At 49.4% G+C, this 25,034-nt stretch overlaps 1 protein-coding gene across 3 annotated transcripts in view; it reads left to right on the forward strand.

Annotated features, from left to right (window-relative positions):
• Positions 1 to 525: 525 nt before the first annotated feature.
• SIN3A (SIN3 transcription regulator family member A) overlaps positions 526 to 25,034 on the forward strand; it is a 36,979-nt gene continuing 12,470 nt past the window's right edge. Inside the window, exons 1-11 of one of the 3 annotated variants that reach the window (XM_081964980.1) lie at positions 526 to 595; positions 13,470 to 13,691; positions 14,451 to 14,627; positions 15,650 to 15,756; positions 17,178 to 17,460; positions 18,275 to 18,526; positions 19,429 to 19,581; positions 21,088 to 21,246; positions 22,556 to 22,639; positions 23,399 to 23,517; positions 24,377 to 24,587. In XM_081964980.1, coding sequence (XP_081821106.1) covers positions 13,503 to 13,691; positions 14,451 to 14,627; positions 15,650 to 15,756; positions 17,178 to 17,460; positions 18,275 to 18,526; positions 19,429 to 19,581; positions 21,088 to 21,246; positions 22,556 to 22,639; positions 23,399 to 23,517; positions 24,377 to 24,587 — 1,734 coding nt within the window. In that variant the 5' untranslated portion in view covers positions 526 to 595; positions 13,470 to 13,502. Of the gene's footprint in view, positions 596 to 7,246; positions 7,536 to 13,469; positions 13,692 to 14,450; positions 14,628 to 15,649; positions 15,757 to 17,177; positions 17,461 to 18,274; positions 18,527 to 19,428; positions 19,582 to 21,087; positions 21,247 to 22,555; positions 22,640 to 23,398; positions 23,518 to 24,376; positions 24,588 to 25,034 lie in introns of those variants that run through there. The other 2 variants (XM_081964978.1, XM_081964979.1) reach the window with 2 other exon arrangements.

Raw genomic sequence — 25,034 nt, forward strand, 5'->3', positions numbered from 1 at the left:
AGCCCCCCAAAACAGGTTTTTCGCGCCATATTCAGGCTGTTTGCTTCTTGAAAAAGCGCCTTTGGGGACACCCATCGGAATCCTCCTCAAAACTTTCTGGAGCAAGGCAACTTTTCCCAAAGTTGATGCTGGGTGCCAAGGCAGTTTGAATGCTCCCAGGGCCAGCCCAGCTTTCTAAATGTTGCAAGAGAGAGATCCCCAAAAGCAAAAAAACACAGGAGGGGAGGGCCATGCCCACCTTTCCCAGCCTCCTCTCCCTCCACCAGGGCCCCGAATAACTTACAGATGCTGAGGGTTCCCAAACTTGGCCAATTTAACACTTGTGGACTTCAAGTCCCAGAATTCCGCAGCAGCTGGCTGGAGAATTCTGGGAGTTGAAGTCCACAAGTCTTAAAGTGGCCAAGTTTGAAGACCTCTGATCAAAGCCTTTTTCATACAACTTCCGGAGGTGGGGGGGGGGGAGAAGAAAGAGGAGGCGTGGCCTAAATCATAGCTTTAATCCCCGCCTCCCCTAAAACGGTCCCTCTCTCCCTCGGCCAATCAGCGCCGGGGGGTGCGTCCCTCCATTGAGGATTTCTGGCTTGGGGCTTTAAGGGTATGTAACAGCTGCTTTCAATTGACTCCCCCCCCCCCCGAATGCTGGATCTCGGCTTTCTTTTCTTTTTTTTAAATTATTGTTGTTCTTTTCCTGCTGCTGCTTTTCCCGGGAGGGAGGAGGCGTGGAACCTCGGGGGCTTTCCCCCTCTCGGGGGTGGGGGGCAATAGACCCTTCCCAAATCAGAGGAGTAAATGAAGGAGAAAGGGGGAGGCAGAGAGAGAGAGAGGTGGAGAAGCAGGCTGAGTTTCCTTAGGGCGGGAAAGGAGTTGGAGTGGGGAGGGGGAGTTGGGAGAAGGGGCCAAGGAGGACCCTCTCCCGCCCATGCCAAGTGGAGGGAGGGGGCTGTTCCGCAGAGTGGCGGGGGGGATTGTGTTTTTTTTCCGCGCTCGGGATTCCGAAAGGAGGGGAGGAGGAGCAGGAAGCCTAAAAGGCACCCCCCCCCAAATCAAAGCTCGGAGGGGAGGGGGCTGGGAAGGAAGGGGCCCTTGCACTGAGCTTCCTCGCCGGAGTTTGCATCTTCCTCTTCCTCCCGCTGTGAAACTTCTCCACGTCTCGCCCCACCACCACTTTGGGGGGGGGGGAGCTGGGGGGAGGAGCAAGGGAGAGCCCTGGAGGGCTGCGCGTGTGGCGCGAGCCCTAAATGCGGGGGAGGAGCCAGGGAGATTCCCCCCTCCCCTCTGCCTCTTCCCCCTCCCCTTCTCCCCCTCCCTTCCGCCTATCCCCCCTCCTCTCTATCTTCCCCTCCCCTTATCCCCTCTCCTCCCCCCTCCCTTCCGCCTATCTCCCCCCTCCCCTCTTGTCTCTTCCCCCCTGCTCCCCACGCGCGTACCTGGAAGCCCAGGTAGACCGGGTGGGTCCCCTGGCCGCGTCTCCCTTTGGGAAGGCCCGGGCGACCCTTCTTGGGCGGGTCCCGGGCTTCCCCGCGTCGGCTGCGGCGCCGGAGTTTCTCGCTCGACTTTGCGGCTGGCTGATTTTGAATGGGGAGAAGAGAGAGGCAGGGGCTGCCCACGTGGCCCGCTGCCAAAGGCGCCTCCGCAGGTGGAGGCAGGGCTCGCCTGCACGTATGGATGTGGAGAAGAAGCGTGTTCTTGTTGGCTCGCCTGGGACGTGAAACTGAGGCGGGGGTGGGGCAAAGGACGCTCCGTATTGAACCCGCCATTGTTCTAGTATTCAAAGCAGCACATGCGGTTTGTCCTCCCCGTACCCCTAATATTGTATTTTTCCGCTCCAACCCTGCGAGGTAGGCCAGGCCGAACCAGAGACCGGCGTCCTGGCCGCCTGAAGGGGACTCCGGACCCCTAGAAACGCCATTCACACGTGACGCTCGGCTTTCAGATCGGATTCAGTGGAGGCTGGTTGGAGCGAAAGGAAGCGACGGGGGGGTCCGCGTGGCCAAGGGAGGGGAGGGGTCGTGGGAATGAGGATCCTGGTCTGGGGGGGGTGGTCTTGCGACCCTGGCAAGGCTTGAACCGGAACCCGGCGGCGGAGGGGGCCGTGATCTCGCTTTTTCTGCTGCCTTGGCTGCCCTGGGGATGCGGAGTCCCTGGCACTGATGCAGCCAGAGAGATTCGGACTATTCTCTGCTGCCTCAAGCCAGGCAGAAGCCAACGAGATCGGAAGCGGGTTTTTTCCGGGGAGGGCGGTCGAGCCCCCCCCCCTTTCTCCAGCCCAGAGCCGGGAGGGGGGCAGAGGCGGGGGCACTAAGCCCCTCCCACCAAGTGGCATTCAAAGAACACAGCCCGGAAGTCAAACCCTCTATGCCTGGGGGTGGGGAAGGGGAGACGACGCCCCCCCCCAAATCGCAGTTGCAGTGCAGGAGGGGGGAGGGGAGCATTTCCGGTCTGGGAGGGAGGTGTTGAAGCCCCTTTGGCGAAGGGTGGCGGGCGAAGGAATGGAGCTTCCCTCTCCAGGGGAAGTGTACCCATAAATGGGCGTTGGGTCGTCCCTCGCTCGCCCATTCATTCTAGTAAACAGCGCTGTTACTACTCGGGGATTTCCTATATATGCATCTCAGGAAAGAGAGAAAAGTGTGTGTGTGTGTTTATTTCTGTAGATTTATCTCAGAAAAGAGAAAAGCGTGTGTTTGTTTATTTATTAGGCTGTGGTCCTCAGCCTTAACAACTTGAAGGTGGGTGGACTTCAACTCCCATAATTCCCCAGCCAGCACGATGGGAGTTGAAGCCCACCCACCTTCAAAGGGCCAGGGTGGAGAAAGACGATTTTGGTATCAGAGAAGTGCAAGATTTGCTGTCTCCCAAACAGTCGAGTCATGTTGCAATGTGGAACGGTCACTAAACAGGTGGTTGTAAGTTGAAGACTGCCTGCAGTTTCTTGGTGGAAAGAAAGAATGTGGAAGGTGGGCACAAGGAAAGATGTCTAAAACATCATTAAATAAAAACACATTTTGCAGAATGAGTTTGAGGGATGCCCTACAACCCCAAGGCGTTGGGTAACTTTAGAGGGGGGTGGGATGCCACTAACTCATCCTTTTCAACTCATTTTCCAAAGCTGCTTGCTTTCTTCAAAATTGGAAGTAATGGACAGGCCCCCATTATGCAACGGGGTTTCTTTAAACTGGGATTATCTGACTCAAGTGGCTAAAAGAGGACAACGTAACAGGGTTTTTTTTTTAAAAAAAAAGGATTGCAAACCTCGCAACTTGCTTAGTGTAACTTCCAGGTTTTCGATCCGGGTGGACAGAGTGGCTCTGTTTTCAAGGGGGTCTTTGAAAGCCCCCCAGGAATTCACAGCCTTGTCCTAGAAGGGTGAGATCCAGGCAGCCCAAAGCCTGGCTTGTCTCTAGAGAAAGATTTATAGATTTCCACCTGTAGGGAAAGGATTTGCATCTTTGTTTGCTTTGCCTGGGGCAAGTGGAACATTTGTTCTGCGCCTGGCCAAGCCAAAGATGGGAATAGACGGAGGGGGTGGGGGTGGGCAGGCAGGGGAGCTCTTGAGAGCTAGGTAGGTGGCTTCAAAGATTTGGGGAGGGGGAGTGAGGACAGGAAAAGAGTGGGGGAGAAAAGCGTTTAACTGATCAAAATTGATTACATTTTGCTTGTTCTGAAGGCTAGCTGTTACCAACAGCAACATCTCCATCTGTTCCTTCTTCCTTCCATCCATCCATCCATTCATTCTCTTTCCCTTTCTCATCTTCCTTTTTTCCTTCTCCTTTTCTCATCTTCCTTCCTTCTCTCTCCTTTATCTCATCTTCCTTCCTTCTTCTTTTCTCATCTTTTTTCCTTCCTTCCTTTTCTCAACTTCCTTATCTCTCCTTTATCTCATCTTCCTTCCTTCTCCTTTTCTCATCTTCCTTCCTTCCTTCCTTCTTTTCTCATCTTTTTCCTTCTCCTTTTCTCAACTTCCTTATCTCTCCTTTATCTCATCTTCCTTCCTTCCTTCTCCTTTTCTCATCTTCCTTCCTTGTTAGATCAGGCTGAATGACACCCTTGATTTAAGATCAACCAGGGAATTTTGGAGACTCCTCAAACCTAACTTTGAATATTCTGGTTTTTTTGGGACACTCCCCCCCCCCACCAAGTTGTCATTGTACAACACCTTTTTTCCCCCTGAACTAGGCCCCTCCTTCCATGTTCAGAAGATAACCCAGCCCCCGCTGGCCACCAAAGTTTTGGGGGTTCAAAAAATGCAGGTTTCTCAGTGCTTTTGAGCGTTTGCTGGCCTCGTGTTTCTAAGTTGCCCCTGCTTTTCTTGATGCATTTATTCAAGTCTAGTCATGTTGGGTGACTTTTAAAAAAAATAATTTGAATGGGGAGGAAGGAACCTGACTTTGAATTGCAGGCATTCCTGGCTGTGGAGAGGAGTAAGCTGCGATGAGGTAGCAGCTTTTAGCCACGTGGAAAGATGTGGATGTGAAAAAAGGAGGCGGGTGGAAGTGTGAGTGAGGACTCCTGCTGCTGTTTTGTTTTACTGTGAGATGCTTGCAGTTTTGGAGTGAATTGGCCACCCAGAGTCGGAGTGTGTGAGTTGGGCAGCCATACAAATATGTTTAATAAATGAAAAACAATGTTACCGCAGCATCTGAGAATTGGTTGGGCTTCCCATCCAAAGCACATCCTGCCCTCTTACTCTGAACTGTAATTAACTTGATTAGTCCTGACGCGGAGGAGGAGGACGGTGTCACTTGCTTTCAGAGCCATCCCGGATACTGGGATGGAAGGGACAGATGTTTAATGCAGTGTGTAATTGGGCAGAGACCGGGATAGCAAACAGTCACGTAATTCAGGTTGTGTGTTCACACTGACACCACTGCCCCGTGGCTGGCCATGCCATCACATGGGAGGGTGAATTAAAATATACCTGGCTCAGTAGAGCAGGCAAAAGCATACACTTTAGGGTCCCTTTATAAAATACCCTTTTTCAGTAGCAGAATGTAGCTTTTGTTTTAACCAGATCATTCCATTTTGTAAAATCTCTCTGCTTCCAGATTTTCTATCCTGTCCTTTCCAAGAATTTTCCTGTCTTAAGGAGATAGTTCTTCTTGTATCTCTTTACCTTAGGTCAGGGGTGTCCAAACTTGGCAACTTTAAGACTTGTGGTTTGGTGCACTTCTAGGCTGCCAGGTAGTGACAGGGAATTCGCTTCGGCACACCTTGGCGATGTGCCCCTTTCACTCAGAGCGCTGGCAGGTTGCGTCGCGGAAACGGCAAGCCAATCTGGCATGGTCTCCTCCACAGCTAGCGCAAGGCAGGGGATGCAGTTTGAATTTGCGCGCCAGCTGGGCGCGGCTACTACGCATGCGGCAGCTGTCGTCTTCCTCACCCTCTGAGCTCTCGGGCTCTGCAGCCTCGCGATGTACGCGTGTACTCTTTCACACGTCTTGTGGAGCGCTTTGACGCAGTGTCCCAGTAGATTTGATGGCTGGTTCAGACGCCCTGGCCTCATCCAATGCGATCTGCAGAGTGAGGCTAGATTTAGCGAGTAACCTCCTCTGTAGGTTAATGTCCCACACACCGCAAATTATGCGGTCCAGAATCAGCTCATCCAGGTCTCGGAATTCGCAGTGCGCTGCGGCCTTGCGAAGCACCGCAACGTACTCATTAATCAACTCTCCCTCTTTCTGGTTCCTGATGTTAAACTCATGCCAGCGAACGTGCTTGGATGGCTTGGGGGCATAATGGGTCCTCAGCGTTTGCTGGAGTACAGACCAGGTGACTGATTGCAGCGGTGTCGGCTCGGAGAGGTCTTTCGCCATCTCAAACACTTCCCGGCCTCAGTATCCGAGGAGCATGTTCTTGCGGCCTTCAGAAGTAGGGTGTGCATAGCCATATTGTGTTCTGAGGGCGTTTTGAGTTTGCCACTCAAAAATGGATGCTGGAAGCCGCGTTGAGCTCCGGGCTGGATGTACTTGCTGGATTGCTACCCTCTTTTGGTTCACCTAGTTGCCTTCCAATCCCATCCTCTTCGCCAGTGTTAGATCTGGTAATGGACAGGCACACACAGGCTGAACAGTAACAACAGTTCTTTATTAAGTACAACAAGTGAGAACAATCCAGCGAAGGTTGAGTCTGACAGCAGCCCTTTTATAGGGAGCTGTCAGACCCTTTGACCAATAGGATTAAACCTCTGTTCCCGCCGGAACAGAGGACCTTGGTGGAAACCACTGTAGGTAGAACAAGTATCTAACTTTCTTTCTTGCAACTCTGTCCAAGTGCCACGTTTGGGCTTACTCCGCCACGGAAGTGGTTGTTTCAAGGGGGCAGTTTCAGTCCTGCTAACTTGGCAAATGCAACGAAGAATTTATATGCATTTATTTTACGTTACTTTTTTTGCAGAAAGTGGCTTGGGCCGAGGTTTTGATGAGGGGTGGGGGGATGCATTTGGGAATGTGTGCCCCGCGATTGCAAAGTCCGAAGGGAGACCTGTTGCCTCCGCCCCCAGACTTCCGGGAAGAGAAGAGGTTGGGCTGCGTGGGTTTCCCGTGCCGCGGAGGGAGGGGGGGGGAGATGCAGTTGCAACAACATCAGCGGGGAGATTTTGTGTGTCGTTCTGTGTGTCGTTGTGTGTGTGTGCTTTGCAACCGAGCTCGCCTGGCATTTGCAAGCCTTGGCTTTTGCGAGTCGTGGTTGTCGTCCGGTGCTTTTACCTTCTTCCTTCCCCCTCTTCCCCAGCGTGGTTGCACGGGTCTGGGAGCCTTTCTGCGCTTGCACGCCCGCCACGCTGCCCGAGAGCTGCGCGGGTTTGCAAAGGCAGCGGCGGCGGCGGCAGCGCGGATGTAAACATTCCACAATAGGGTTCCCTGGAGAAGGGGCGGGGCCTCCCGCCAGCCAGGGGGGCGGAGACAGCCCGAGAGCGTCGAGGGGGCGGAGCCGCCTCTTTCCTCGCCCGCTCTCTGTAAACCCCACCCTTTCTCTTGATTGACGGTGCCTCTCATCCAAGGGGCAGCGGTGGCCTCGGAGCTCCGGCCAATGAGCGCCACGCAGGGCGGGTCCTCCGCGTCCCATACGGACATTTTCTCGCCTTTCTCTCCGCCCACTTTTTCTACACTCCCCCCTCCCTCTCCCAACCCGCCTTTGGCATCCCCTTCCTGGGAGCTGGCAACCAATCGGGGCGGCGGAAGGGAGGCTGCGCCGCGCGGCGATTGGCCGAGGCGCTAGAGCGGCAGCCCGGCAGCCCTGTAGCCGTGCGGGAGGCCTCCCCGGAGCAGGGGAGGGGCGGGATTTCTCAGGGAACAGAGAAGCGGGCAGCGCTCGGCGGCGGCCGTCCTGAGACGGTTGGTCTGTAGCCGCGGCGCCCCTTCCCATTTCCCCCAGGACCTCCTCACGGGAGCCCGAGGCCTGCCTGGCCGCCCACTCGCCCGCCCCGGCGCTCTGCCCTTTTCCTCAGCGCGGTGAGGAGAAAGACGGGAGACGCGGACGAGGATTCGCCGCGCCGGCTCTTGAGGCGAGGTGAGGCGGCGCTCACCGGCGGCGGCACGCAGGTGAGGGGAGGGGAGGCGGGCGCGCGCGTGGCGAGGAGAGAGGGAGGGGGCAGCGCGCACGGCGTGACGAGACCCCGAGAGTTTGCGGGGGGGGGCGCGCGCAGGGAGGGAGGGCGGGGCCTGGAGGCGTGTGGCGCGCGCGCTCGAGCGTGGAAGGGGAGGGCGGGCCCGGCCGCCGGCGTTCGGCCAATGGCGGCCGCGGGTGCTCCAGGGCTCCGCCCCTTCGCTTCCGAACGGCTTCGGCGCCCCCTCTCTCCCCGTTGGCTCCGCCCCCTTTTTGCTCTTAGCCCGCCGCGGGGGCGGCCCGCCGGCGGAGCTCCTCCCACTCCCGTCATGCCTCTCCCCCTCCCCTCCGGTGGCCAGCCAGGCTCCTCCCCGGCGACGCGGAGAGGCGGGGCGGCTCCCTGCTGCCGCGGCGGGCGGGAGGGCTCCCCGGGCCCATCATCCCCAGCTGGGCGCGGGTTACGGGCCGCTCCTTGCTTGTGGGGGGGGGGCTGGGATGCTGCAATGCCTTTCCCCTCCCCCCCTCCGCGTCTTTTGAGGCGGGGGCTGCGGCTCCCCCCCCCCCCGCCAGCATCGCCCTTGGCCCTTTTCTCCGCCTTTTAGGCTAATTGGGGAGGGGGCAGCACATCTGGAGAGCCACAGCTGGGTCGTTTCCTTAGATCTCGGAGCATCCCATTGGAATTCTGTGGCTCCATATGAGGGTGGTTATTATTTATTATCCATCCATCTATGCATCCATCCATCCATCGACTTCTTCATTTATCTATCCATGTATTCATTTATCTATCCTTTATCTATCCGTCTGTCTATCCATCCATCCATTTATCTATCTATCTATCCATTTATCTATCTGTCTATCCATCCATTTATCTATCCATTTGTCTGTCCATCCATCCATCTATTTATTTTTCTATCTATCCATCCATCCATCTATTCATTTATCTGTCCTTTATCTGTTTGTCTGTCTCTCTATCCATCTATCTATCTATCTATCTATCTCTATGTATTATCATTATCGTTTCCCTTTTCCTCCCCTTCTCTTTCTCTCCATTTCTCTATCATCTGTAACTACACACACACATCGGTAATCCTCAAATTACGACCACAGTTCACCCAACATTTCCACTGCTAAGCAAGACACTTGCGAAGTGGATTTTGCCCCTTATGGCAACCTTTCTTGACACTGTTCTTATATGAATCGCTGCAGTTGTTAAGTTAGTAACACGGTTCTTAAGTGAATCAGTTGCTGTGCTTGTCAGAAAGTTCACCAAAGGGGAATTCCTTTGGTGAGCCCGGGATACTGCAAGTGTTATTATATACATATGTAATTGCTGATTTAAACTGTACATCAGTGATTGCATGACCTCTGTAGATGCCATATGCAAAATCAATAGAGGCACAGTGGGAGGAAGGCTGATGGGTCTGAGTCTGCCCCCTTAAAACTGGGGGGACAGGAGGTTGTCCTCCAGAGGTATGGGGGTCCCAGGGCTTCCTTCCGTCTCCACCTGCTAATTCCCTCCTGTCCTTTTGAACACAAACACACCTGATTGAGAGCTGCCCAGACCTGCTGAATGATGGAGCTTCTAAGCAGGGGGGAGGGGGGACTTCCTTAATTGTTGCAGCAGCAGAGAGAAATTAATGTAGGATATTCAAGGCAGAGGATTTAAGGATTGTCTTTTATTGCTTGGCAGAGACTTTTTTCTCAAGGAAAAAAAAAGAATTCATGATTAGAAGGCATCTTAGAGATTTTCCAATCTGGTGTTTCTTAAAATTGGTGGCTTTAAGACCTGTAGACTTCAATTCCCAGAATTCCCCAGCCACCATATGTGGGGACTTCAATTCCCACAACTCTTCCACTTAGATCTTATCTAACCCATCCAATGCTTTTTAGATCAGTGTTTTTCAACCTTGGCAACTTTTAGGATTTGTGGGCTTCATCCCCCAGAATCCTCCCATAGCTGACTGGGGAATACTGGGAGATGAAATCCATACATCTCAAAAGTTGCCAACTGGGAAAAAACACTGCAGTCTGATCCCACCCAGTGCAGGAATCGACTCCTGCCCTACACCTAATAGATGGTCATCCAACCTCTGGATCCTCTCTTGCCATCTCGCCAACCTTCTTCCTTCGCTTATTTCCATTTTGTTTTACTTTGGTGGCTGCTTTTTCATATGCTGCTCTTCAGCTTAGGTATGCAATCCTGGGGAGTTGTTGGGGGGCACATCATTGAGAGAGAGAGGGAGAAAGAAAGAGAGGGAGGGGGGAGAAGGAATGGTTAGTTCTAACCCGAGCACCTAATTGCAAGCATCTGTTGGCGATAAATGCAGCGTCCCTGTGACTGCTGGAGAAATCTTTGAGGATGGATGTGTTGGCAGTCCAGATACTCTGTCTTTGCGGAGTGTATCAGGGACACCCTTGTGAGACGTTCGTGGCCTTTTGCATATCGGCTCTTTGCTGTTCCAGCCCCTTGCTCTGAATCTCTCGCCTCTCGGCTGGGCTTTCTGTCCTCAGATGCTCCATATCTCCACACCAACAGGCCATCCTCGGCCAGACACCAGGGTGTGCTAAAATGGGATTTACTCCTATTAAATCTCCTCTTGAGTGTGCTTTAAATGGAATGATTCAGTGCGCAGCCTTTGTGAGAGGCTGTTTAAATATCATAGTTGTTGGCGGTATGAAATTTGGAGGGCCGGCTGGCTGCTGGCAGGCCTTTTCCTCTTGTTTATTTCCTATTTTAGGAATGCAAAGCTTAATTAATCCCCTTGGTCAGAAATAGATAGCTAGCTTAGCATGGATGAGTGAGCACCTAATATTTCTCTTGATTACAAGATTGTGTGTGTCTGTGTGTTTTTGTTTTTTTTAACTGAGCTAATTTTTATTTATTTGAGAAATCTGAGAATTTCTTCATGTTTTTATTCCGCATTGCTAGTTAAGTGTGCAGGATCTATTTGCAAAGCCCTTTGTAACGTTAAGATTCATTTATATTTGATTTCCTGTCATGATGCTAACTACTGAAAAACGCAGTAGTATTTAATAGTTCATTGGGACTAAAGTTTCATTTTGTTTATTTTTCTTTTCAATTTCATTTATTTATTTATTTATTTTGCTGCTTGGATACCAAGCAAAAATGGGATTATCATCGGACAAACTGTTGGGTTCACGTAAATATATTAAACCATGGTTTATGATTATATAAATATAAATATATATGTGTGTATGTGTGTGTGTGTATACATACATATATATTTGTGTTGTATTTGTCATACCAGGGGTTGTAACACAAATACATGCATATATACATACATACATACATACATACATACATACATACATACATCATAAAACTAAAAACACACACTAGGTTTTATAAACCACGATCCGTAGCTGTGTTTGCATAACACACTAAATCAGACATAAGTGATGTTTTGGTTTAGTGTAAAATACTTAGATGCAAGTCTATTGATTTAGAGGCATACAGTTAGGATGTTAGCCACAGTTTATTTATTTTAAATTCAAAAGGCTATTCAGGTTCAAACTCAAAACTCAAGGAGTCATACTTAGATGTCGCTTGCATTGCACACTTCCTGGCAAGCCCATTTAAGCTTACAGGTGAAGTGGTGTTGGACAGAAGCTTTTTAGATCTTGAAAAAAAGTTACACGCATCTGAATTTCCAATTTTTACTGGGTTATATTTTATGCCTTCCAGTACATCATAAAAATCTATCAGATATCAGATCCACTACCGCTTCAGTAAGCTTTCCAACCAGTCTAATGCATCAACAATAAAATTACTTCATGCCTTTATTAATAATATGTATGTTAGGGATTGACGTAATAATCCTGCGTTTTTCCAACCTGTGACATCCCAATTGTGTTGGATCCAAGCTTGTCAACTTTAAGATGTATGGATTTCAACTCCCAGCATCCCTCATGACTGCCTGGGGGTGGGGGTGTGTGTGTCAGGCTTCATCCAAGACTGTCCCTTAAAGATGTTCCAGAACCTTGTGAACTTTTAAAATGTGAGACATGTCAGAACTGGTATGGGCAGCCAAGTTTTCTGAATAGTCTTCCTGTCTTGATAATTGTTTAGATTTAATCCAGTGTTGGAAAGCTTGAACAATGAAACAAAGCACTGGAAGTTTTTAAGAAGATGTTGGATAACCATTTGTTTGAAGTGGTGTAAGGTTTCCTGCCTAAGCAGACTTGTGGACTTCAAGTTGAAGTCCATTCAACTTGAAGTCCATTAATCTTAAAGTTGCCAAGTTTGGAGATCACTGCTTTAGATCTACCAAGTGGTAGAAAGTATAGTATAGCCCTTATTGTCATTGAACATCATGTATACAACGAAATTGGTTAGTGTGGTATATCCTTTAAAACCCTATTCATGACTTCTCTCCCCCCCCCTAATTTTTGGCGCATGTTTGTGTGTATCTGCTATTCCAATAAATATGCCTTCAAGTTTGGGGGTGCAGATGTGGCAAGGACCCTTCCGTTCTCACCATCTTCAGTTTCGCGGTTTAATTTTCATGTACTCAGTGGCTCACTAAGCATGTTCCATTACTGCAATGAAAGGCCTGTACATTTGTATAATTCATCCTCACTGCAGGCAGAAAGACAAAAATCACAGGCCACACAGCAGGAATTCAAATCTCCAGTCCTTAAATTCCTTTTCGGTTTAGGTGCTGAAGAGGGGAAATAGGTAGCCTCCGTCAACCTTAAATGGGGGTGGGGGGGGTAATTCATATAAAACAGATCTGTGGGACTTGGCTAGTTCATTCAACACAGATCCACGGACTTCGGGGTTTAAGCCCAGGTGGAAATTACGCTCATTCATCTGAAGTATATCCTTCCCGTTCTATAAATAAAAACTGATAATAATCAAAGGCAGATGTTGGCATCGGCTGGCACAGATTTGATTTGAGGGTGTGAAGGATGATGGTGGGGGGGGAGCCCTTCTCATTTAATATATTTGTATTCTGGAAAGTCCATTTAAGGAGGACCAGGGGGAAGGCAGCGGAAAGGAACACTTTCAAAGGGCTTTTTTTTTGCTCACCGTTCTGAAAGAGAAAATAATTTCTAATTCCTCAGTATCCGTTCCAGCGGCTGTTTCTTGCCTAATCCTGTGGGCAGTTCCATAGCAGCTGCTTCAAAGCCATGTGCAGGGTGCGTGTTTCGTTGGGAACAACACGGGAGGATATTTACTATGCTTTTGAAAGGCTGCTGAATCTAAGTGACTCATTCATGGAACTGCGCTGCCAGCAAAGCTTACAATAAGTGCTCCAGATGCAATTAATGCTCTGTTTCTCTCTCGCGCATGCGCGACACGTTTCAGAATTAATACGCCAAGTGAAGATCATGCATTGCTCAAATTACTTCTGGGTCGCCTCTGCAACACGGGACCTTAACCTCTGGGCTGCAGATCATGTTCAAGATACATTTAAAAATACATTCAATTCTGGGAGTTGAGTTCAAAAGTGGCAAAGGATGGGCACCCCTCACTTAGATCATTTAAGGTTGGGAGGGGGCGGTTGATTGTCTTTCCACATAGTCCTTGACTTATAACCGCAGTTAAGTGACCGCAGTTACAACAGCACTGAAAAAAGTGTCCAGTTTTCACACTTAACGACCATTGCAACATCGCATGGCCCAAATCCGGAAGCTTGGGAACTGAGTCATATTTATGACCGTTGTAGTCTCCCTGGGATCATATGATCCCCTTTTGCGACCTCCTGACAAGCAGAATCAAATGTGGGAGCTCCGCTTAACAATGGCGTTGCTAAGATGACAACCGCGGCGATTCCTTCCAAACCGCTCTGGCGGGAAAGGTGTTGATGGGTCAAACTCCCTTAAACACTGCCTCCCTTTAGCCACAGAAAGTGGTCGGAAGTCGAGGACTGCCTGTCTTTGATCCTTTTGGTCTCTCTCCGCAGGTTTCGTAGGGCTTTCCTGAGCATGAATTCAGGATGAAGCGGCGAGTGGAGGAACAGGACTCCCCCGTCTACGCGTCCCAGCAGAGACGCATCGCCAGCAGCGGCGAGCCCTTCCAGCACCAACACCGCGTGCTCGCTCCAGCTCCCCCTGTCTATGAACCGGTTTCGGAGACCATGCAATCCGCTACCGGGATCCAGTACTCGGTCACTCCCACCTACCAGGTAAGAGGCCGTTTCCCATCCGATTCGGAAGCTCTGAAACGGCTCCCAGGAGCTGCACAACAGCAAAAGGCGGGGTGGGGGGGGTGTTCCTTCCGCTTTTGACAAATCCTTGTGCTCCTTGTCGCAAGCGAACGCTTTCGATCACACAATTGATGCGGGTCCCTGAATTTGTGCGCGGCGGCTATCGCAAGCAAAGCTGCAAGTAGGGACACCAAAGGGCTTTGAGCTTCCCCACCACAACAGTGTGGAGAAGACTTTCCAACATCCTCAAGATCAGGGGTCTCCAACCTTGTCAAGTTTAAGCCTGGTGGACTTCAATTCCCAGAATTTCCCAGCCGGCACGGCCGGCTGGGGAATTCTGGGAGTTGAAGTCCACCTATCTTCAATCTACCAAGGTTGAGAAGCAGTGTTATGCAGCCAAACCAATGGAAAATGGGGGAAATTACAACCAGAAATCTGAGGACACCAGGAATAGCAATAGCCCTTAGACTTATATACCGCTTTACAATGCCTTACAGCCCTTTCTAAGCGGTTTACAGAGTCAGCCTCTTGCCCCCAACAACAATCTGGGTCCCCATTTTACCAACCTTGGAAGGACGGAAGGCTGAGTCAACCTTGAGCCCGTAAGAATCGAACTGCTGGCAGCATTTTTTTTTCTTTTTTCATCGTAAGTGAAAGAATGATTGCTTGACTCTGGGCAGGATCTTTGCTGGGAATTAACTCACTCCACCCGTGGCTTTTCCTGCCTCCCTTCCCCAGGTGTCCACCGTTCCCCAGAGCTCCAACAGCCACGGACCCACTTTAGCCGCTGTCCACAGCGGGCATCATCACCCCACCCCGGTTCAGCCCCACGGAAGCCAAGCGGTGCAGAGCCATTCCCACCCGACTCCACCAGCAGCACCAGTCCAAGGGCAGCAGCAGTTCCAGAGGCTAAAGGTGAGTCTGGTCAGAGTTAATCCGTTTGATCTTCCACTTGCTGCTGCAGGGGATCGGAACAGAGCTGGAAGGGACCTGGGAGGTCTTCTAGTCCAGCCCCCTGCTCAAACAGGAGACCCTGTACCATTTCAGACAAGTGTCCAGTCTCTTCTTAAAAGCCTCCAGTGATGGAGCACCCAGATTGAGAGACACGGGCGTAAAGAATCTTCAAACTAAACCGTAAAATAAATTCCGTGTTTTGTGCATGTTTGTTGAGTTGCGGTTTTGATACTCAGTGATCGTCCCTTTTGTTCAGATGTGAACTGCTTATGTTTTATTAATGGGTCTGTGTTGTACATTCCCCCCTCCACACAAAGCAGCATTTGCATTTTCGGATATATTTGTTGGATTGTTCATTTATGTGCTCCATTTTTCAACTGTATTCCCTTCATACTTTTATAACCAGTGAAGACACGGTGTTTATTCACTCTCCTCCTCCTTCCGTCCTCAGTGGTGTAAAAAATGAAGTTGCTACTTCGTGCCTACTAATAGCTTTGGAAGACATTGTGCAAAGTTGTATTTAACTTAACGTTTAATCATTTTCTTGCCTGGGTTTTGCTGAAGGATGCAAAAAGCATAAAAACTTTGGAAGCGAAGTCAGTTCTGAATTCTTCGAAGAGCATGTATCTCCAGGAACACAATAAAATACCAGTAATTCACTTCTTTTAATTGGAATCATGATTATTAATAGACTTAAATGAGATTAACCTCGCAATGTAGGTTTATTACAGCTCATTTCTTTTTATTAGCCGAACCAATCTTCCCGATACTTTGTAAGTTCAAATTCTTCTACTTAAAATTTGTTGGGAAGTTATTGCTCTATAAATATTATTAGGCCTTTGGTTCAGTTTTGAACATTTAAATAAAGTTCGCTTTGATCAGTATTTCATCAATGGTATCCGGACTAAGTTTACTCTTGAAAGCGTGGAGACGAAAATATTGTTGGAAAGGGATGTTTTTAACTTGGGTTATTTTGGTTACAGGTCGAAGATGCTCTCTCTTACCTTGACCAGGTGAAGCTGCAATTCGGTAGCCAGCCTCAAGTCTACAATGATTTCTTGGACATAATGAAGGAGTTTAAATCTCAAAGGTATAAGGAATGGCTGCTTTTTTCCCCCTTTTTTGCATTTGTTTTTATTTTCCTATATTTGATGGGAATCCAGCTGTTACGGCTTGTTCAACAAACAGTAGTGAACATAAATGTAGCCTAATGCTTAAAACTCAAGCAATCTTGCAATAATTCTGCCTTTTATCACCAAACACTAGTGTCTGCTTAGGTTTTTCTTCTGCAGGAAGCCCTGCCAATTGAGCCCCAAATTTCTGTTGTTAAATGAGACATCTGTTAAGTGAATTTTGCCCCATTTTACGATCTTCCTTGCCTCAGTTGTTAAGTGAATCATTGCAGTTGATAAACTCGGTTGTTAAGTGAACCTGGCTTCCCCCACTGACTTTGCTTGTCAGAAGGTTGCAAAAGGGGACCACGTGTGACTGTCATAAGTATGAAACAGTTGCCAATCATCTGCAATTTGATCTATAATGCTGGAAAGTTCGTAACTACTCTGTTTCCCCGAAAATAAGCCCTCCCTGGATAATAAACCCAATCTGGCTTTTAAGTGCATGTGCTAAAATAATCCCTCCCCAAAATAAGCCCTCCCCTGAAAACATTGCAACACAGCAGCATCCATGAGGTGACCACGCTGGCCGCCTCCTGCACCTCAAAAATAATAAGATGTCCCCGAAAATAAGTCCATAACCCCGGGACACTGCAGCAGTCATAAATACGAACAAAATCTGAATGAAAATCACATGACCGTGGGGGATACTGCAACCGTCAGAACTGTGAGACACGGCCCTAAGTCGCTTTTTTCAGCACCGTCGTAACTATCGACGGTCACTAAACCAACTTTTCTAAGTGGAAGACCACCTGCATTGGTTTCCCTTCAAGGGCAGGCTGTAGGACCCAGCATATTCTGTTTTGTGCTTGTGGCCCTAAGGGATGCACCTTAACGCAGCCTCTCTTTACGCCTGTTTGAATTCGTGGTAGGAATCTGATGTCTTTCTTTTGTCAGGGTTCCAAATAGCCTCCAAAGGTAAATCAGAGTCTGAGGCAAAGGATTCCTCAAAGTTCCAATTCATTAAGAGAGCCATGTTGGCACATCTGGGGAAACCCGAATCTGAAAGCTTCCAGGTTTTCTCCACCCACTTGAAAGTTCAAGATCTTTCCCCCCACACCCACAAGTCCATCACATGGTCCAATCTCCCACTGCCACGCTGGCAGCTTCCACCCATCCAGTTCAGGTCAGGTGCAGAGACAAAGGATGACCTTGGCTTTCTAGAAAGAATGTTGTTACGGCTACCTATCATCTAACCCCATACAATTCTCCCTCCCATTTTCCCACAATAGAAAATGTATAGTAGAAGAATAGAAAGTGTGGCAGGCCAAAGACCCCAAAGAAAAGATGGCTTTTAGGCCTGACATCTTTACTTTTCTTTTGCCGGCTCCCCGCACAGCATCGATACTCCCGGGGTGATCAGCCGTGTCTCTCAGCTCTTCAAAGGCCACCCAGATTTGATCATGGGGTTCAACACCTTCCTGCCTCCCGGCTACAAAATCGAAGTGCAGACCAACGACATGGTGAATGTAACCACGCCAGGGCAGGTGCATCAAATCCCGGCTCACGGTCTCCAGCCGCAGCCTCCGCCGCAGCCCCAGCATCCGTCTCAACCTTCGGCACAATCGGCTCCCACCCCGGCGCAGCCAGCCCCACAGCCCCCATCCGCCAAGATCAGCAAGGTGAGAGCGCAGGTGAAAGCGGTATAGGAACAGGGGAAGAAGGGCGGGCCTTGAGCACGATGGCTCCCGGGCATTGGAGGGCCTCTTGAAGGACAGGTGAGAAGGGCGGGATTTTGAAAAGTGGAATTTCTGAAACAGCTGGGAGATTTGGGGTGGCGCAGTGGTTATGCAATTTGGCAGTTCGATCCTGACCAGGCTCAAGGTTGACTCAGCTTTCCGCCCTTCCGAGGTGGGTGAAACGAAGACCTAGATTGTTGAGGTCATGAGGCCGACTCTGTAAACCGCTTAGAGAGGGCTGTAAAGGCACTGAAGTGATATATAAATCTAAGGGTTATTGGGAAGGAAGGAAGATGAGTGATGGCGCAGTGGTTAGAGTGCAGTACTGCAGGCTCCTTCTGCTGACTGCAATTTGGCAGTTCGAATCTCGCCAGGCTCAAGGCTGACTCAGCCTTCCATCCTTCCGAGGTCGGTCAAACAGGGACCCAAATGGTTGGGGGCAAAAGGCTGACTCTAAACCGCTTAGAGAGGGCTGTAAAAGCACTGTGAAGCGGTATATAGGTATAAGGGATATTGCTATTTTTTTCCCCTCCCTCCCTTCCTTCCGTGGTGGCGCAATGCTTAGAATGCAGCCTTGCAGGCTGACTCTGCCCACTGGTCTTAAGTGTGGGGACCTGTCCTAAGTCTTTCTTTTTTTTGGTAACCTTGAAACTTTGAACTGATACTAAGCATCCTCTGTTGTAAGCCGAGGGCTACCTGTAATTCTACACCCCTCCAATCTCAAGCTACTCTAATCCTTTGGCTCTGCTTCTCCCAGCCCTCCCAACTACAGACCCATACGCCCACCAGCCAGCAAGCTCCTCCGGTCCCCTACGCCTCCCCTCGCTCTCCGCCGGTCCAGCCCCACACGCCTGTGACAATCTCCCTGGGGGGGACCACCCCCTCCCTGCAGAACAATCAGCCCGTGGAGTTTAACCACGCCATCAACTATGTCAACAAGATCAAGAACCGCTTTCAAGGGCAGCCGGACATTTATAAGGCCTTTTTGGAAATTCTCCACACCTATCAGGTGAGTCTCCCCAGCCAGCCCTTCCTTTGGAGGCTCTGAATCTGGGGACCTGAGCAGAAGAAGGATTGGGGAGAGGGGGATTTTTGTGGGTGGGCAATGGGACAGAGGATCATCCCTGCTAGCATTTGCCTCTCTGGCTTGGCTGCAAGAGGGAAACTTTTTCCGTGAGTGTAAAAAAAAACCTGAAATTGATGCAGGTAGAAAGTAGGGAGAGGTGAGTTCCCTCTCCAGGGTCCGATTTTTGGTGACCGCTTTGAGGCAAAGCACAAGCCGCCGCCAATGTGTGTTCCTTGGGGCTCTCTGAGCTTGTTTGTTTTCTGGAAGACGTTTCATGACCCAGCTAGGCAACATCATCAGTGCTAGAAGGGAGGAGGGTTTGTGGAGAGGAGGAGGAGGAGGATTGTGATATCCTTGGGGCTCTCTGAGGTTTCTTGCTTTCTTGCAGACGTTTCATGACCCATCTAGGTAACCTCATCCATGCCAGTCTCCCATTTCCGTGCTGCCTGAAGTATTTGACACCCATATGTGGTGCCAGTAAAGGAGAATATTTGTAGCTCAGGGTTGACGGGAAGGGCTCCTTGGCTCTCTGAGCGTGCTTGTTTTCTTGCAGACGTTCCATGGCCCAACTAGGCAACACCATCAGTGCTAGTGAGAGAGCACCAAGGACTCCTCACCTCAATCCTGAACTACAAATATTCTCCTTTGTTGGTGCCTCCAGTGCCTTTTTTCAGCCCATCCCTTGTTATTCTTCTTTTGAAATCTCGCACCTGGATGTCCTCAATTTTTTATTTTATTTTTAATTTTTATTTTAAGGGGCGGCTGCTAAAAGCTGCCGTCTTTTTCCCCCTTCTTCTTCTTCTTCTTCTTCTTCCTGAACCTTCTCCTCCGTCTCCTCTTAACAGAAAGAGCAGCGAAATGCCAAGGAAGCCGGTGGGAACTACACCCCAGCGTTGACCGAGCAGGAAGTCTATGCCCAGGTGGCACGCCTCTTTAAGAACCAGGAGGATTTGCTCTCCGAATTCGGGCAGTTCTTGCCAGATGCAAATAGCTCCGTTGTGAGTGACTTCGCATTCGTCGTCTTGCATTTGCTTCCGGGTTTTTCGGCAAAACCACCTCTGGAGTGAACCACGGGTTCATGGAAAACCGCGCGACATTTGCCTAGCTACCGCTGCAAAAAAAAAAGATAGTAAAATTGGGCTGGTCAGATGGGTCCCCCGATTTAGACCCATCGCAAGTTTTATTTATTCCATTTTATTATCAGGAGCCCTTGGTGCTCTCTGAGCTTGCTTGTTTTCTTGCAGGCGTTTCGTGACCCAGCTAGGCAACATCACCAGGGCTGGTGGTGTGAGCACTGATGTTACCTAGTTGGGTCATGAAATGCCTGCAAGAAAACAAGCAAGCTCAGAGAGCACCAAGCGCCCCTCATGTCAACCCTGAACTACAGATGTTCTCCTTTATTAGTATTTTCTTCTATTTGTAAAATTTATCAGCCGCTCATCTTACCGAAAGGTAACTGGGCAACTTGCAGTCAGAAAATATATGTCGTGTTTCCCCGAAAATAAGTCTTATTTTCTTCTGACTCCCGAAATAAGCGCTTGGCCTTATTTTCGGGGAGGCCTTATTATTTTTGAGGTGCAGGAGGCCCCTTGACCTCGGCCAGTGGATCAGCTGATCCAGAGAGAGCCCAGAGATTCTCTCTCTCTCTTTCTGGCACATTCTTGCCAGCCTTAGCGTCACTGGGCCTGCCTCTCTTTTTGCGGCCGCCACTAAGGGGCACAGGAGCCAGGGTTTGTGGGAGTGGCCTCCCTGAGGCCGTTCTGCGTGGCTGGCAGGTGCATGGGGGGTGCCTGGGGCATGTCCCCCCCCCAGGAAATGGCAGGTACCGTCTGCACATGTGTTTAAATATTTGGGGGGAGGGCTTATTTTCAGGGGTGGGGTTATTTTAGCGCATGAGCTCAAAAGCCCGTTTGGGCTTATTATCCGGGGAGGTCTTGTTTTGGGGAAAACAGGGTATCTACATGAAAACATAAATGAATTCAAATCAAAGACCGTGCTGGGTGTGTGTGTGTGTGAGGTGGGATCTGTGATTACACAATCACCCACCTGCATTATGCTGCTTCCCCATTGGCCCAACTGGAAGATCCATGTCCTTAGGCCTTACAAAAGGATAGGAGGGTTGAGGCCAACCTCACACTCAACATCTGGCAAGATGTTCCAGAGGGCAGGAGCCACAGCAAAGAAGGCCCCCCTCGTGGACCCCACCAGCTGAAAATAATCGAGACGGTGGGACCCATGGCATGCCTCCTCTGCTGGCATGAGTGGGGCAGGCCAATCCCCTCAAGTAACCTGGACCTTCGGTTAGAACTCCTTCACAGCCATAACTCAAGGACATCCTGAAGGCCTGGGCGGAACATGAACCCACCGTCAAAATACATTTTTAATCTTCAAGTGCCCTGTGCTCACATCCCCTTAACTGGCTGATTCTTGTGAAGCATTTTTTTCCCCACGTTCTCACCTCCGGGGGGGCCGTAACGGGCTTGTTTGTGGTTCTCCCCCATCAGCTCTTGAGCAAGACCACGGCGGAGAAAGTGGAGTCGGTGAGAAACGACCATGGGGGCACCATCAAGAAGCCCCAGCTTAACAGTAAGCAGCAGAGGCCCAATCAGAATGGCTGTCAAATCCGGAGGCACGCCACCCCGGGGGTCACCCCGCCAGTGAAGGTAAGACCCCGTTGTTACCCCTTTCATCTCAAGGCCCACAGCTGGTGGCAATTGCACAGTGCTTAGAGCGGGGGTGTCCAAACTTGGGAACTTTTAAGACTGGTGGACTTCAACTCCCAGAATTCCCCAGCCAGCCATGCATGATTTGAAGTCCACAAGTCTTAAAAGTTCCCATGTTTGGACATCCCTGACTTAGATAATAAGCCCTTAGCAAATGAAAACAATATACCACCTCTTGACTTTCTCCCAATGATAATATAGGGCTTTAATTTTAGGAACTAGTTAAGGACACCTGAGGGATCTTTAATGCTATAAAAGCAATATTTTCTACAGCACTTTCACGTTTTATCGATGTTACTGAGTTAAGAATTTCAGTGAGTCACACCAGAAACTGAATTTCTAATACTTCAGGTCTGGTCCAGCCCCTGGACAAAGGAAAGGCAGAACTCTGAGCCAAATAGGGAATTACTGATCTACAACAACAGTTGTTGTTTTTTGGTCCAATTTTTTTTTTTTTTTTTTTGTTACAAATTTTAAATTCTTTTGCGAAAAAAGGATCGTCCGGGTTTCCCTCCCTTTTACCTTCTCTCTTATACATAATTATGAATATATGGTTAAACAAAATAACGTTGTTAATTGTGGGTAACCAACTAAGTAACATGTTTGTTATATTAAAATTGAATTTGATGATAGAAGCTACCTATAGAATTTAGAATGACGAATGGAAAATGAAATGATCAATTTGGTATATTTTTCTGAATGGGGGAAAAATGAGAAAAATCTAAATTTAAGATGGAAATATGGGAAGAAAATAACGGGGCTGAAATTGGAATGGTAATGTGATGCAAAATAAATTGTGTATAGCAACAGTTTCTTATTCGTCCCACGTTCAGGCTGCCTGGAGGATTAATCTGATTTTGAATGGATTACTTTATTATTCCGTATTTCCTAAGGAAGGAGTGCAGGGAACTATAACCTCTCCTGTTCTTATGTTGTGTCTGCTTCTGAGACCCTTAATTCAGGGGTCTCCACCCGTGGCGACTTCACGACTTGTGGACTTCCAGCTCCCAGAATTCCGCAGCCAGCATAAGACATTCTGGGAGTTGAAGTCCACAAGTCATAAAGTTGCCACCGTTGGAGACCCCTGAATGAATGAACAAACGCTTGTCCTACCAGCTAGTATCAATACTGTGCCACTGTTCCTCTCCTATTCTTTAACTACGCGGCAGCTCAGCGAATTTAAAATGCGCTGTGGTAGATAATCACTTATTTATCCCTTTGTGTGTGTTTGTGTGCTTCCTCTCTACAGAAGAAACCAAAGCTCCTTAATTTGAAGGACCCATCCTTTGCAGAAGCTGGCAAACATGGCACAGAGTCTCTGTTCTTTGACAAGGTAGGAGAGCTGATAAAACGGTGCCCCTTTAATCCCCCAGCATTATTCTGCGCTAGTGGGGAATAGCAGCCGCACACAGGTAGCCCTCGGTTTACAACTTTAGCAACTGTTCCAAGTTACAAGAGGTTTGGGAAAAGAGATTTAACAACCAGACCTTGCTCCTGCCACGGTTGCCGCATCCCCACGATCCCAGGATCGAAATTTGGCCACTTGGCGTGCCTTCCCCATGCTTTGCATTCTCCCCGGGGTCACTTTTTGCCACCTTCCCAGCTGGCTTCCAACAAGCAAAGTTAATGGGGGAAATGTGGATTTGCTTAACAACCGTATGGTTCGCGTAAAACAACTGCAGGGATTTTGCTTAACGCTCATGGCGAAAGAGGTCATAACATTGGGCATCCCTTACTTAACCACTGCCTTGCGTACCAAAGGAAATTCTTCCCTCAGTTGTTATAAATTGAGCATTATTCATAAGAGAGAACTTGAGTTTATAATTTATGACATTTTTCAGCTGTTCAAGGATACGGCATGTAGGGAATCGTCTGGGGTCTACATGGAATCATAGTTGGGTGCCTCACCCTTCATCTCTCCCTGGGATAAATGCACCCATTTCCCAGCTCCACCTACGTCGGGGCTATTGGTTGATGAGCTTAGAATTGGGCCAATGGGAGAGGATTGAATTGTTGCTTTGCAGGAGAGCCTCCTCTTCTCTTTTCCAACTTTCTCCTCCTTCTTTCTTCCTCTTCCCACTCCACCTTTCAGGTCCGCAAAGCACTGCGCAGCACGGAGGCCTATGAGAATTTCCTCCGGTGCCTCGTCATTTTCAATCAGGAGGTCATATCCCGAGCTGAGCTTGTCCAGCTGGTTTCTCCCTTTCTGGGGTAAGCAGGCTAAACAACTGGGTCTTTAATGTCCTCCTTTGTGGGACAGACAGCATACATCAGAGAATTGAAAATAAGCCACCTGAAGTTGTTTGCATCGTGAGCGGGCAGGGGGTAAATGTAATAAATCAAATAATATGTAAATTAACAGGCAGAGAGTATCATACCTTTCCCATCTGCCAACAAACTCAGAGTTCAAGGAATAGAGATACTCCTGCCTCAATTATTGGCAAAGTTTAATCGCCCTGTGGTACCAGCCTAGCGAATTTCACCGCAGAAGGTGCAGGAGGAAGCTTTTAAATAAGCAGCGGTTGCATCTTTCCCCCTATTAACAGCGATGCCAAACCGTTTTTGGCTCGCGTGCCATAAGGGGGGGGAGCGCAGGGGGGTCGTGTGCGGGCGCAACCCCCCATTTTTTACATGCTTTTTTCATCCTCCCCAGGCTCCAGAGGCTTTATAGGAGCCTGGGGAGGGTGAAAAAAGCCTCCCCGTCCCGTCCCCCGGAGACCCTCCGGAGGATTCAGGGACCTTCAGGAGGCTTCCCTGAAGCCTCCGGAGGACTAAAAATGACCCTATGAGCAAACTGGAAGTCACCCCTATAAAGCCACTGGTGCCTGGGGAGAGCGAAAAATGCCTTTAAAAAAGGCTGAACTCAGCTGGCCAGCGCAAGCATATGCACTGGGCAGCTGACAGGGCAACACCTGCGTGCCACAGGTTCGCCATCCCGGCCTTATAAGATGATCAGCAGCTTACGCAAACTTTAAGCCTTACTAAGAAGTGTAAAAAATCCCTTTGCCACAGCAGCGGCGCTAACCTAGTGCATTCGGTTTTCATTGTTTTTTGGTTTCATCCTTTTCAGAAAATTTCCGGAGTTGTTCACTTGGTTTAAAAACTTCCTGGGTTACAAAGAATCCTCTCACCTGGAAAGCTTTCCGAAGGAGCGAGCTACCGAGGGGATAGCGATGGAGATAGACTACGCCTCCTGCAAACGGCTGGGCTCCAGCTACAGAGCCTTGCCCAAAAGTTACCAGCAGCCCAAATGCACAGGTCGGACGTTGTTGTGCAAGGAGGTAATAGCAATAGCCCTTACACTTATATACCGCTTTATAGTGCTTTACAGCCCTCTCTTAAGCGGTTTACAGAGTCAGCCTCTTGCTCCCAACAATTTTGGGTTCTCATTCCCCCCCCCCCCTCAGAAGGATGGAAGGTTGAACTTTGAGACTAGTGAGATTCGAATTGCCAAATTGCAGGCAGCCGGCAGTCAGCAGAAGGAGCCTGCAGTCCTGCACTCTGACCACTGCGCCACCACGACTCATGTTACGCCGGCCATCTTCCCCACTTTGAGGATGTAAATATTGCTGGAAACCAGAAAGACTGGCAGGGTCCCCAGGGATTCCCGTTCCCCCTCCCCCAATAATTACAGGCAGTCTTAGAGAGACTTAGACATGACCAGTGGAACAGATTGAATCTCTCTTTGCATGTGAAGTTCCTTCAGCGGGGGAGATACCCATAACATA

This window comes from Natrix helvetica, assembly GCF_964273705.1.
Source record: "Natrix helvetica genome assembly, chromosome: 12".
In the NCBI taxonomy this organism is placed as follows: Eukaryota; Metazoa; Chordata; class Lepidosauria; order Squamata; family Natricidae; genus Natrix; species Natrix helvetica.